Source organism: Coffea eugenioides, chromosome 4, assembly GCF_003713205.1.
Source record: "Coffea eugenioides isolate CCC68of chromosome 4, Ceug_1.0, whole genome shotgun sequence".
Lineage (NCBI taxonomy): Eukaryota > Viridiplantae > Streptophyta > Magnoliopsida > Gentianales > Rubiaceae > Coffea > Coffea eugenioides.
This window is the reverse complement of record NC_040038.1, coordinates 36382631-36396299: the sequence shown is the minus strand read 5'-3', so window position 1 is coordinate 36396299 and position 13669 is coordinate 36382631. Positions and strand designations below refer to the sequence as shown.

General features: G+C 34.7%; 1 protein-coding gene across 1 annotated transcript; it reads right to left on the bottom strand.

The window, feature by feature from the left end:
* Positions 1–1171: 1171 nt before the first annotated feature.
* Positions 1172–10265, bottom strand: LOC113767363 (plant intracellular Ras-group-related LRR protein 7). Its single transcript, XM_027311426.1, has 10 exons — positions 9996–10265; positions 7754–7823; positions 7375–7421; positions 5673–5781; positions 5454–5539; positions 4179–4269; positions 2861–2946; positions 2499–2585; positions 2236–2397; positions 1172–1492 (listed from the first exon to the last, which is right to left on the bottom strand). Exons 1-9 carry the CDS (start codon positions 10092–10094, stop codon positions 2287–2289), a joined length of 786 nt encoding a protein of 261 aa, XP_027167227.1. The 5' UTR covers positions 10095–10265; the 3' UTR covers positions 1172–1492; positions 2236–2286.
* Between the last annotated feature and the right edge of the window lie 3404 nt (positions 10266–13669).

The following is a 13669-nucleotide window of genomic DNA, read 5'->3' as shown; positions in this document are numbered from 1 at the left end:
TTCGATCAACTTCGATCAGACTTGGTCGAGCATATTTGGGAACGATTCGAAGGCAATGACAATGAAAACTAGTATTCATTTTGTTATTATTTGTATTTTATTTGATTTAACTTATGTAATATTATGTTATGGAGTTCAACTAATTACATTCCGAATTATTAATTAAGTATGGATTATTATGATATCTTCGCATTTGAAGTATCAAATATTTGTTTAATTTCCTACATAATTATTTTTAAAAAAATAACAATATATTATTTTTGAAACATAGAAAAAGATATATTATTCAAACTTAAAAATTAATAATATCATTTTTAGAAAATAAAAAAATTCAAAATGTACAAAATTTAACGAAAGTTAGTACTTTATTTTTTAAAAATAACAAAATTAGTTTTAAAAATTACTTTATTTATTTATGGGATATGAGTTATGCATTATTAAAATAAATATTTGATTAATTGTGGACTCATGCTATTACACCTTGTGGAGTGTAATCCATTGTGAGTGAAAGTGTAATAAAAGAGGAGAAAGTGGAATGCTGACGTGGCATGTGGATTACACTCCACAAAGTGTAATAGTACTGTGGATGCTCTAATGAAAACTGAAAAGACTGCTTGGTTTTGCTTACAGCTGTTTTTATATGTTGGTTTAACAGTTTAACTTCAGATTGGTTTCATGGTATGGATGGAGTATAGGAAAGTTTAACTTCAGACTGGTTTAAATTTTGGAATATTTGAGGAAGGATTAAGTGAAATAACAGAGACTTGTGTCCCAAAGGTAGTATAGGAAAGTTGACGAGAATCCTCATTTGCTACCTCAGGAATCTCTCGTGCATATCTTGCCAATCTATGAGCTACCTCATTTTGCAATTTGGCAAATTATTGATAAGGAGTCTCTTATACATGAATTTCATCAGCAAGTAAATTGCTAGCATTTATTTAAAAATTAATTATCATACTTTTGGAAAGCAGCTAAGGCTTGATCAAGGTAAAGTGCTAGTATGGTTAAGAAGAAAATCTTTTTGAACAAAGAAACTATACATCATGTTTGTTACAAAATTGGACTTTGACTCTAGGTTGTGAAGGCCAGCCATTTATAACCGTTATCCACAATGAAAAGTCCATTCTCCAAATTGGAGAAACAAAGAATCAGTAAGCAGAAAATACCAAAGTAAAAAAACAAATGTTGAATTCTATTAGCCATTCAGAAGTCGGAATCAAAAAATTCGAAGTCTCACTATTTTGAATATTCATCTGCTGCAGACGCTACTAAGATTTATACTATACAAGACCCAATAGAGATACACAGCTGGTGACAAAGGATATAGCATTCACAGGTATCATGCCTAACCATGCATCATTTAATCAAATTCTGCTCTGGATAATGGCCGGTCTACCAAAAAGCTGCAGGGAGGACAAGAGAACGCACAACGTGACAACCATCTTCCTTTTCCAAATTTGAATAACTTCTGTACACATAGAGCCTCACTCAACTGCAGAAAACAAAAATTACATCAGAACTAGCAACGTAACAACATCAAAGCAGCTAGAGCCTAGAAGACAACAGATAAGATACTTTAAAAGTTTGTTGTGCGCCAGTGTTCCAGCAAATTGATTAGCTCGTAGACTTCGGTTAGAGATGAACAGTAAAACATATTGGAATCATATTGTGTCATGAAACCCCCTACTGCAATAGAAAGTTTATTGTGTGCCAGTATTTCAACAAATTGATTAGTTGGCAGACTTCGGTTAGAGACGAACAAACGGTAAAACATACTGGAATCATATTCTGTCATGAAACCCCCTACTGCAATAGGAAGCTTACGTCCATGCTCATTTCCTTTTTTTTTTCAGAAAATAAGTATCCCCTGCATTTTCAGAAACCTATTATTTGTGGCACAGCATTAACACGTGTATTACACAAACATCAACACATGAACTTCTTCATGAGTTCCATGCGGTATTAAAGATTATCAGAGTTGAGTGTATCATAGAACAAAAGCAAACTATTCATAACAGAACATAACAGACAGTGTGGGTAGTCAAAAACAACATTCTAAGAGACGCCTAAGGTCTGCAAAAGCTATTTGCTACATCTTTTGGGGTTGCATTGGAGAGAAAAGAGGCTCAAGAAATCAACTAAGCTACTGTATCACAGTTTAGCATGTACTTGATCAGTAAACAGATAAGTGAAAATAGCAAAGGACACCCTGACTGTCAATAGTAAGGCACATACCTGGAGCGTCATACCAGGACAAAACATAAACATCAAGCTTAACAACCCACGTCAGAGGTCAACACCCTCATCAAGCCCTTTGGAACCAATCATTACATTTGAATCTATTTGCTTATCAAACTTCTTTTTCCTCCGAACTTCAAATTCTTGGAATCCTTCCATCTGAGAGAAATTTCAAGTTGAATTTCTTTTAGAAAAAGAAGAGCAATGCTAACGGAATTTTGAAAAACTTATGAACAATGTAGAAGAGAATTAGGTTTCACCTGTTGAAATTGGTCCATCGAAATCGGATTATTATGGAGAGAAATATTTTGAAGACTTCTGCATTCTCTTAATATATTTGGAGGTATCTGTAAGTGGAAATGTTAAGCCATCATTACAACATAAGTAGAAATCATTTTAGAAGTCATCTCCACAATTCAGAACTACAAATTGACAGATCACAAGTGCAAGATACTTCATGTAAAAACTAAGTTGAACCAACGTTGGAATATAATGTGTCACACCATAAACGCATTAAAATGGCAAAAGAACTGTACCAAAAAGTACCCATCAACCAGAGGAAATGAGGAAGTAATGCTATGAGAACATTAGATGTCAATGATGAAGCTTGAGAAATGATTACCTGTTTCAGATCGTTATTGTCCAGGCAGAGTGACTTGAGGTGAACAAGATTGCATATTGGAGCAGGAATTTCTTCAATAGAATTATCTAAAAGCACAAAATACAGTATGACAAAGATGTACAAACAGGGACCAAAACAGAGATATGGCATGCAGCAGAACACTCTCCATCCTAAACTGAACCATGGAAATGTGGAACGAGCAACACTAACATGTAGATGAAAAGCTCATCAAAGGTAGATGAACATCCAGAACTGCCAAATAGCTAACTAGGCAAACCATCGAATGATTCATATGATTAAACTGGATATTACAAAACTCAATTCTCAAATTCAAAAAGCTTAAACCATGTTAAACTCTATGAATGAGAATGACAATGTAATATCTGTAACCAAGCGGTACACCATCTTGAAGTTAATAAACTTAACCAGATGTCCCCAAAAAAGAAAAAAAGAATTTAGCAAAAGGCTGCTGAGATGCATGAGTTATTAAACACTTGACCACACAATAAGCAAGATACTTCTGATAGAAGAAAATTCTGGTACAAGTGGGAGAAATATAACAAGAAGATCCAAATCCATGGTCTAATCTAATATTATTAGTCTACCGTATCTTTGGCCATCACTAAATCATCCCTATGCAATTAGAAAGTCAGTCACAGAAGACATGCAATGTTCCTGAAGTTCCTGAAAACAATTCAGCAAAAGGTAACTCTGATGGACGAGAAACTAAACACTTAACCCCGCAATAAGTTAGATACTTCTGAATGAAGAAAATTCTAGTACAAGCGGGGGAACATACCAAAAAGATCCACAAAATCCATAGAGCTTAACTACTAAATTTGGCCTATCGCATCTTTTATGATCAATAAATAATTCCTATGCACTTTGAAAGTTAGCCACAACAGACATGCAATGTTTCTAATTCTGCAAAATCTCAAGGCAGCATAGTATTTCTATGCAGTAAAAGCTAATTGACAACTTAAACCATATTGAACTCTATCCTGACTACAAGAAGGGCAGCATAACTGGTGGCACAGCCTCAGCATCCTCAATGTGAGAGATTGGATTAGCTGCGAGCCAGTGTTATTCGAAGGGAACAAGAAATCCTAGAAAAATTGTGGACAGATTAAATGGAAGTCAATTCCCTCTAGCTTACTACAAAGAACAAGAAAGAGTGTAGCAAAATAAGGCGATCAAAGCACGCACTGACTTCATAGTGACTCAAATGCATACCCAATTTAGGAAGTCAAATATTGCCTGCACTCTTAACCGTGCATTGCAATAATAACCCGAAGTTAAAAGCTAGATATGAAGGTACCATTTGCTTGCAGTTCTTCAAGAGAGAAGCAACTCCCAATTGATTCTGGCAGAGACTTTAACTTGTTGTTTGATACATTCAACAGCACCAACTGCATGGTCAAAACTTTAAAGTGTATCACTATATTATTTTATAAAAAAAAAAAAATTAAACTAAACTCTGACAAGGCAAGGATTATACACAAATCAAGCTTTTGCTTCTATCAAGATAATCATTTCATTGCCAAAATTAACCACAGTTGAAAAGAAGAAATTGGAATTCACAGTTTGGAAGAAAGAAAGTGGAGATAGAAGTCTGAAACCATAAGCCTAACAATTAAAACACCCATGAACAACAGACTGAATGTTCTCAAATAAGGACAATGATTTTCAGATTTCTTGTCAAAAGTTAATGACTCATATCAATTTTCATTAAAGATTCAAATCTTGCCGTAGCCCACAATGCAATTAGTCATGAAGCATGTGAGATTTCAAAAACAGAAACAGATGTATAATCAAGTGGTCAGCAAATTGTCGGACATGAAATTTGTCAACACGGTAATAATATACATACAAGTGAACAACTTGAAATAAAAAGCTGGTTTTTGAATTATTTGAGTTATTTTTTCTTATTTTGTCTTTTTCCAGTTGATTTTAACTTAATATTTCTTTTTTTTTTTGGTCGGGGGAGGAATTTTGTCTCTCTGTATGTGTACTTGTCTGAGAGAGAGTGTGATGGAGATTAACTCCATCTAACGATAGCAACTTTGCACATATAATACTACAGCTCACACTGATCTACTATCAGTAAGTAAAACCTCAGATAGACTGGGGGAATTTTCTTTAATTTCTCTTTCTTTTTTTTATTGGTTGGGGGGGGGGGGGGGTGTTGGGGAGGTGGAGGGGAAATGTTTTTTTGGGCTCGTAAGGGAAGAGAGAAGGCTTATCAGAGAGAGAGAAGCTACTCTAGTTCTTAAATGGCATTGGTAAGCATGTGTTCAGCTGAAGCAACTTTAAGCAAAATTCCAAAAGAGCAATTAAAACCATTTCCTACCTAAAAAACCTCATCTTGGCAAGAGCAAAAATAAGTAATGATTTTAGAATACTGAAAAGCAAAGCAAATCATTGTTAGCATACTAAAAAGCAGAGCAAACAGAATGCAAAATCTATCCTCGGAAGAGTAGTAAACCCACAAGAATGATGCACATCAGTGGCAGCATTTGTCACTTATTTGATCAGTGAATGCAAAAAAAAATAATAATAATAATTATTATTATTATTTGATAAACGTACTCACGTTGCGCAAGCTTCCTATGGTTTCTGGCAGGCTTGTCAATAAATTTTCTGAGACTGATAGGCGCTCGAGTTTCACCAATTGGCCTACTGCAAACATCAAAGTACTGTTAACCAAACTTCATTGTTTACAAAAAAAAAAATTTCAGTTAAGCAGACATAAACGAACAAGTAGACAATAAATTCTCACGACATATTCCTTTAAAACGAAAATAACATTTACATTCATCTGGCAAGGTGGTAATCCTGTTCTTATCAAGTGATGCAACTTTTAGGGACTGAAGCTTTCCCAAGTTGATAGGTAACCGTTCAATCAGATTGTCAGCCAACATCTGAAAAAGAAGTAAGCATGCTATTGATGTCATAAACATTGAAGCAGGAAAGTATGGGAGGGATGAAAGAATGAAGACCAGCAAGCCATCCATTACTTTAGAATCCTCTATTCTTTAGTTTTTAATGGGAAACCAGAAGTTTTACAAGTAACTTTAGCACTCAAAACTACAAATTTATGCTGCTAATCAGAATTTGTACAACACATAAGCAAAGCAAACATGTCCTCAACAGATATGAGTGCAAGGTTCCAGACAATAAGGCATTACGAGTTTCCATCAGAATACAAACATTTAAGTTTATCCAAAGTATTTGTCTTCTGCTTTCTTGTCACTATAAAAGGACCTAAGAAAACATGAAGTCATGACACAGCCCCAAATCAGACCAAGTCATGTTTTAAATGCAGCTTGAAACTTATCTATTGGCAATTGAAAATGAGGTAAGAAGGCTTTCTCCACACCACAATGAGATGAGTCTCTACTCGGTGTCTTCCCTAACAAAGAAGACACCAATCTGATTCAAAAGGAAAATGAAGATTCCAACCAAATATGAAACTAGTAGTTCACAAAATGATTCCTTATAGCATTCCAACTAAGAGCTTGTTAACTTATTCTCACTACTACTCTATTAAAGACTTTATTTTGCAATCAAAGATAGGTTGCAAAGATAACACCAATAGTGAAGAAGAGTGATAAAAGATCACATGACATGGTTGAAAACTAAGAATAGTCTCTTAAATGTGACATTACAAAGCTGGATTAATTGATTAAATAAGCACAAAATGCAAATAGATTTCTAAAAAAATGCAAATGTGTCACCAACATCATGCCCTATAGTTAAATGGATGAGGAGTATAAGATCGTTTTGAAAAGTTATTATACATGTAAAACAAAAGCTTAAACATTATATGCATATGAAAATGGATACACTGAGCAACCCTGTCATTTGCATGTCCTCAGGTTAATATGAATACATAACAAGTCAGTAATTTTACAAGGCATCTAACTTGGGCTACCTTAAACACCATTTCTGTTTATCCTAAAAATTATCATGGAGAAGGAAACTTTACTTAACCCAATGCAACCACTTTATGATTTTTCCGCAACATAGATTTTAGAAGATGCTTATAACGTTTTCAGATCTGCAACATAGATTTAAGAAGATGTTTATAACGTTTTCAGATAGCAGCCTTAGTAATACAAGAGATTTTAGAAATATATTCCACTTTCTCTAAAGAAAGTAGCTTAACTTGCATTCTCACCTTGCACTTGATTTACTTCTCCAAAGATTAACAAGAACTGTAATTGAGGAAACATAAAATCTCAAACCACCAATTCTGGAAAGTCACATAGGATAGAAGTATATTTGTCTCCAACATTAAAGTCTTTTCTGTAACTCACATATCCTATCACCAGCTTATAATTAAAAACTACACAGCAGTAGTACATAAAAACTAAGATTGAATTTTCATTTCCTTTAACATAATATGAAAGAATGGTATCTCACCAATTAGAAAAGAAAAATTGTTTATTGCCATGTGTTCATTATGAAGAATGTCATGATAAATGCAAAAGATATAATAGTTAGTTTCTCACCAGTCTTTGCAAGTTAATTAATTTGCTGATGTCCACTGGAATGTCAACTGGCACAGAGACAAAACAGAAGCCATGAGATTCATCAGCAGAAGATTACAAGAAAACTGGATATGAATGTGGATTGGTATTTGACAAAATATGAGACATGGCTTCTCAAGTCAGAGAGTAACTGCCACTGCTTAAATTAGTAAAAGAGCAACCATCTTGAATCCAAACTGCTAAACAATCAAAGATAGTTAGCTAATATATGGGATAGATAAAAAATCAAGACATTGGTCATAGAAAGCAGGTCATGTTAAATATATTATCTTTAGCACTTGAGCAACCAAATATCATAAAACCCACAAAATCAAGTTGATCAGTAGCTAGAAAGCATTACCTATTCTATTGTGTGTTAAATCAAGTGTGCGCACAGATCTGTCGAGGTCAAGAACTTCATCTGGAAATGTCTAATTCAAGAAATTAACATACAAAATTAGCAATCTCTATAAAAATCTGTCTGTCTAGGGTCAAAAAATTAAACTGCATTGCTACAAGTTATGTAAACTTGGAAAAAATGACAAAACAAAAAGCAAATCAGAAGAATGATGCAAAAATCATCATTCCTAGCTTTATAAATGCAGAAATAGCAGTGCAAAATCAAAGCTAAATAAGTCACAGTGGAGAACTTCAAAGATTTTATAGAAAGTTTCAATTAAAGAAAAAAGGTCAAAATTCCATGCAAATATCAGGCAAAATATACATAGGAATTTCAAGAAAAAAGATACATGGGAGCATCTTAGTCAACAATTTTTTTTTCCTGTTTATGGGGTAAAGCATTTCCTTTGACTGAAGATGGTAAATTGTTCAAACTATATTCAAGTATTAAAAAAGAAGGCCATAGATTCCAGAGCCACGGAAACAAGCATGCAATATTCTTTACACAGCAAATGTGGTCCCAGGATATAGGATGTTGCTTTCTACTTTATTAAAGGGGGTGGCCTAAAAGGGCAAAGACCTTTTTATTAGGGCTTTCTAGATCTCTCTCCGGCCTAAGTACTTTCGCTAGGGCAGAGCTCCTGTCTCCTCCCTTAGAAACGTACCAATCTACTTCTTACCCCAGCAACTTAGATTTCCCAGTGTGAACCTCCAAAATCATTCTGACCCAGTTTTCCTGCTACGTAGCGATCTGACTGTCCAACTTTATTGCACTAAAACATTCTTCACTAACCAAGTCAGCCTAGTGTGCCAATTATGAGAACGTGTGAACAGATCCATTAAGTATCTTAATCATAGTTACTGTACCCAATCTTCTCGTCACTGTCACTTAAATAAATAATTTACTGCTCCAGCCATATATGCAACCATTAGAGTGTGAGGTAAAGCGATGCTTCTTAAAAAACATGTTGTGAAACTGTATTGGACACAATCATGCAACGCATAACAAATTTATTGTAAAACCATATTGGACACAATCATAAATTCTTTCCAAACGAATATATGAACATTAAGATTTCTAGTTGAAGGATTATTAACTATGCTCCTTGTAAACCATACATTGATCCAAACAAATATAAGCTTCTCAACTAAGCTTGTTCTACAGTTTCCCAAGATCAGACACAGCAATCATACAGGCAGCATATACTGATACACACTACCATGAGTTAGGAAACATGTTACTCTCAATGGATGCTTCTGATCCCTTTTGTTTTCCTCCTATCAGATTATGAAAAACAGTTAACAATTCGGCAAGATCCTGCAATTACATTATACTCCTAAAGACAATTCTGTGGAGAATCTTATCTTCTATAAATTGTTCTGGAGATTATAAAATCGAGGTTCAGTCTTAAGATTCATGAGCATGAAGTCATGACTAGTTTTGTAACTTCCAGTTCTACTCAGGTGGTATCCGATATATTCGTTGGAACTTTTATCTTATCCTAAATACCTTATTGAACTACTACTTGGCAATCTTCATCTATATATCCCTCCATTCTCGTCTCAACACACTTAACAATAGCAACGGAAGAGAAAAAAAAAAAAAATATATATATATATATATATATATATATATATATATCCTACCAGATAGACTAGGCTCCATTGCTGCAAGCCAACTTTAAATATGGATCGTTAAGTAAATATTTTTCCATTGATACTTCATATTCACCTACAAAAGTCGATCCTTGATCATTTCTAAAGCAAAGAAAGGGTCATATAGGCAGTCTTGAATATTTATCCCGAAAATATTACTCATTCTGCTGATGATTTCAAATATCAAATGCTTCCATCACTAAACCATCAAACTATAAGAGGATCCAACGAGCCAAAAATGGCTGATGTTATAGTAATGCATAAGTAAATCAACCCAAGAAAAGAAAACACATGCGTCACAGGATGTTGAAAATGACGCAAATGCAAACCTGAACTGAACCCAAAAATTCAAACTAAAGGAATTAACTCTACAGCTTCAACTAACCTTCTTCAAACCAAAATTTTAAAAAAAAAATCCAAGATTGTAAAAATTAGCAAAAACCCCATTTTCCCCTATACCCAGGTAAAACCTTTCCTATCATCACCCACCACTATACAATGTTTAAAAAAAATATATCAATCAAGCAACCCAATCAAGCAAAAAAGACCTTCAATTTGGAGTCACGTAAGGCAACAATGCCAGTAGAACGCCAGCGGCTAACACGGCTTGCTTTCGAATTCGCCCTTTTGCTGCTGCAACATCCCATCTCAAAATTCTTCTCTGTTGTTAAACCCAGAACATATATTGTTGGTGAGGAAATTGTGATTATTAAACTGAAGTGAGAAATCAAAAGGGTTGTTGAATTTGATTGCGTATTGGGATCATGGGATGATGATGGAAGATGGGTTTTAGAGGATTTATATTCTTAGCAAACAGAAATACATATGCGTTGAAATGTAGAAATGTAGGACAGAAGACTTTGAAGTTTAAGCCCAAAGCGCGTCTTCCGGGGGAGTGGGGGCCGCTTCCGTTTGGAATAACTTTGGATTAAGTCGGGTGTTTTTTCAAAAAGAAATGGAAATGGAGGAATTTTGAGAGAAATATTTGCATTTTAGAATTTGTACGAGATAAGAAAGTGATATATGAACTTTTTTAAACCTTGCGAAAGGTATACTTTAAATATGATTGCTTTCTAGATATGTTCGTTTTTTTAATTTGAATAATTGAGTTGATTTTTTACTTTTTTTTAATATTTACGGATGAATCAATAAATTCCTCTTTATAGTTGATCTTGTGCGTTTTCCTAATTATTGATACTTTAAAGTTTGTTTACCTCCCTAATAGTTGGATTTTGAGATTCATTTTATCATTGGCTAACTAATTGCAAGAAAAAAGAATGAGTTTGGAAAAGCATAAAATTAGTTGTTTTTGGATATTTTTTGAAAACTTTACCGCATGTTTGTAAATGTAGTTTATAAAACTTTGGGTCTGTATGAGCTAGATAGTTTTTGAGACATGACTCCATCTAGAATGAAGAATCTTTTGAAAAATTATTTTTATCTTTCAAATCTATAGTAATAAACTTTGAAAACTACTCAAAAACAACTAAAAAAACACAATACATATCAAATGTTATGAAATAATTATAAGATGTGGAGATCCGTTTATATTCTCAAGAAGGAAGATACATGTATTCTCCCTAGGTTCATTGGTACATTGGATAAACCCATTTATTGATGTACTTGAGGTACTAAATTCATGTATTAGTATTTAATAGGGTTCATGTACCTTTGATCTTGGATCAACTATAAATAGGAGTGGATCCTACTTCATTTGTAACCTTAAAAAACTTTGATCAGTGAATATAATAATACTATAGTTCTTTATTCTCTCTCCCCGCTTCTCACTCTACTATTCCAATCTTTATTTTAGTAGTTTATTTTATTAATTTTACAATACATTATCAGCATGAGTCTCTACTTTGAGCGAAGGAAAAGCGTGAATCTCTAATTTTTGAGTAAAAGTGAAGCATGAGACACTGTCAAAGTTCTGTGTGACGGCCCCACCTCCCCCTAGGGCGTACCCCACGGTTCGGCGGGTCGCCTGCCCAACTCTCGCCGGGACTCAATCGTTCACTACAGTCCTCAAATATATTACAATATAAATCTCATATACACATCAAATTCTCCAATAATTACATGTCATAAGCGAAGCGGAAACAATTCCCAAACTATACATAAAATGATTCCAAATCCAAACTGTACAAGATATACGCCATCCAGTCACGTGAATAAGTACTACAAGCCTTCCTTCGCCACGAGCCCTGTGGAGAGAAATAAAATAGTTTTGGGGTGAGCTAGAAGCTCAGTGAGTAACCAGTAAAATCAGTAATTGAATATATTTCACAATAAGGCATTTCGATGATGTCATGATTCCAAGATCAAATGTACGTATTTTTGCTCTCGTGAGCCAGTGAAATCATTGCACTTAAACACCCAACGCTCAAATAGATCATTTAACATTAACTCACGAACTCACGAAAGTGGGAGCAACGTTGGTGCTCCAGATCATGTCAATAACAATAAACAGGGTGGAGACGTTAGTGTTCAGCACAAGACTCCCCAAGAACTCCTTGAAGCCAAATCATGTCATGAATTCACATGCAAGCACGCATGATATGCAGTCGAGTACATAATGCAAGAAAACGTTCGAAAATAACTTTGAAAACAGTTTAGGGTCACTCACCTCCATGGCTCAGAAACCATCCATCATATATCATTGCCTTGCTCAAATCCAAGTCTTAGATCACAAACTCAATGCAATCAAGCCCTTTCAAAGCTTGGACAGCACTTCCACTAAATTTCCTTATTTGTCCAACCTACAATCACATACCCAATCATATAGCAATTAACCACAATTGCACATACGGTTCGTAAGTGATAAAACATATCCAATTAGGGCCACAATACCCCTCAATCAAAGCTAATTAGAAGTTTAAGAGCCACCATTAGAAAAACCCCCAATTAAACCCTAGAAACAGGAATTCATTCCCTCAAGCGTAAATTTTTCGCAACGACACAATATCCATAACTGAAGCTACCCTTATCGGATTGAGGTACAATCTATACCGTTTTGAAGCTAAGAGAAAGGGCTACAATGTTGAAGAAGGCCACTCAGTCCAGTTTGCAATGTATCTAGGTCAAATTTACCAAAACAACCCCAAATTTTCCAATTCGAAGTTTACTGTGGCAGTCCAGATTCATTTAGTCATATCTCAGCATATACAACTCCAATTCAAGTGATTCCAAAGCCATCCAAAAGCTAAGATACAAGACTATAAGTCTTAAGAAGACATCGTCAACCAAATCAGTAGTATTCCTGGTCAAAACAACCAATTACAGAAGCTAATTCTCAGTCTCGGGTAACTACAGGGCAGCAGGGATAATTCGGTCTTTTCACAGGCTACGGTGCTCAGATTGAGCTGAAATTTTGCAGGCAACTATAAAATATCATTACCTACAACTTTCATGTTTTAACCCAAGACTAATTCGGTCTCTAACTAAGTGTAACAGTACCAAGCAGAATGGGTTCAATTGCAACCCTAATCTGGAATTTGAGTTTCAAACTAACAAGTTTACACAAGCAATCATTTCCAACACAAACCAACTACATCTTACACTATAACAAACCATTAATCCATGGTTACCCAACACTAATCATATGAAATCAGAAAAAAATCATGAACAAAAGAAAAATCCATCAATCTCACCCATAGGTCATGAAATCATCCATAAAATGACATGCTCTACCACTAGAAATCCTTAATTGATCATTATTAACATAAGAGGGAAGATATTTAACACCTCACCTTTGCAACTCCAAGAAACAAGACAACTAGAGTTTGTTCTTCACAAATGGTTCCACTCAACACCTTAAACTAGCTTAGCAACTCACTTTTGTGGAGAAATTTGGAATTTAACCGGTAGGTTTGCAAGATTCAAGCTAGAAATGAAGGAAAATTGAAGAAACTCTCTCTCTCTCTCTCTCTCTCCTCCATGGCCGGCCAAGATGAGCACATGAAGATGATATTTTGGGTCAATGTTAGTATTTAGTAAAGTTGGTGAATAGTGGTCAAATCCAAGGTCCAATGAAAACGCGACACCTAGCATCTCTTTTTGGCTTATCATTATCCTTTTGTCTCTCTAATACCAATCCATAATTATCTCTTAACACCTTGTAGAAAAATATCACTTAGCACAAAACTCCAACAAGTTGTCAAAAATATATTGCATTTACCGCACTTGCGGGTCCCACGTCCATAATACACTTCAAACTTAACGT

What these genes read in the sequence shown, in the direction of transcription:
- LOC113767363 (XM_027311426.1), bottom strand. Translation starts at nt 10,094, where the DNA reads ATGGGATGTTGCAGCAGCAAAAGGGCGAATTCGAAAGCAAGCCGTGTT. An exon ending in TTTAACACACAATAGAATAG is followed by an intron (nt 7,422 to 7,753) that starts GTAATGCTTTCT and finishes TCTCTGTGCCAG; the next exon opens with TTGACATTCCAGTGGACATC. An exon ending in TACCACCTTGCCAGATGAAT is followed by an intron (nt 5,540 to 5,672) that starts GTAAATGTTATT and finishes TGATGTTTGCAG; the next exon opens with TAGGCCAATTGGTGAAACTC.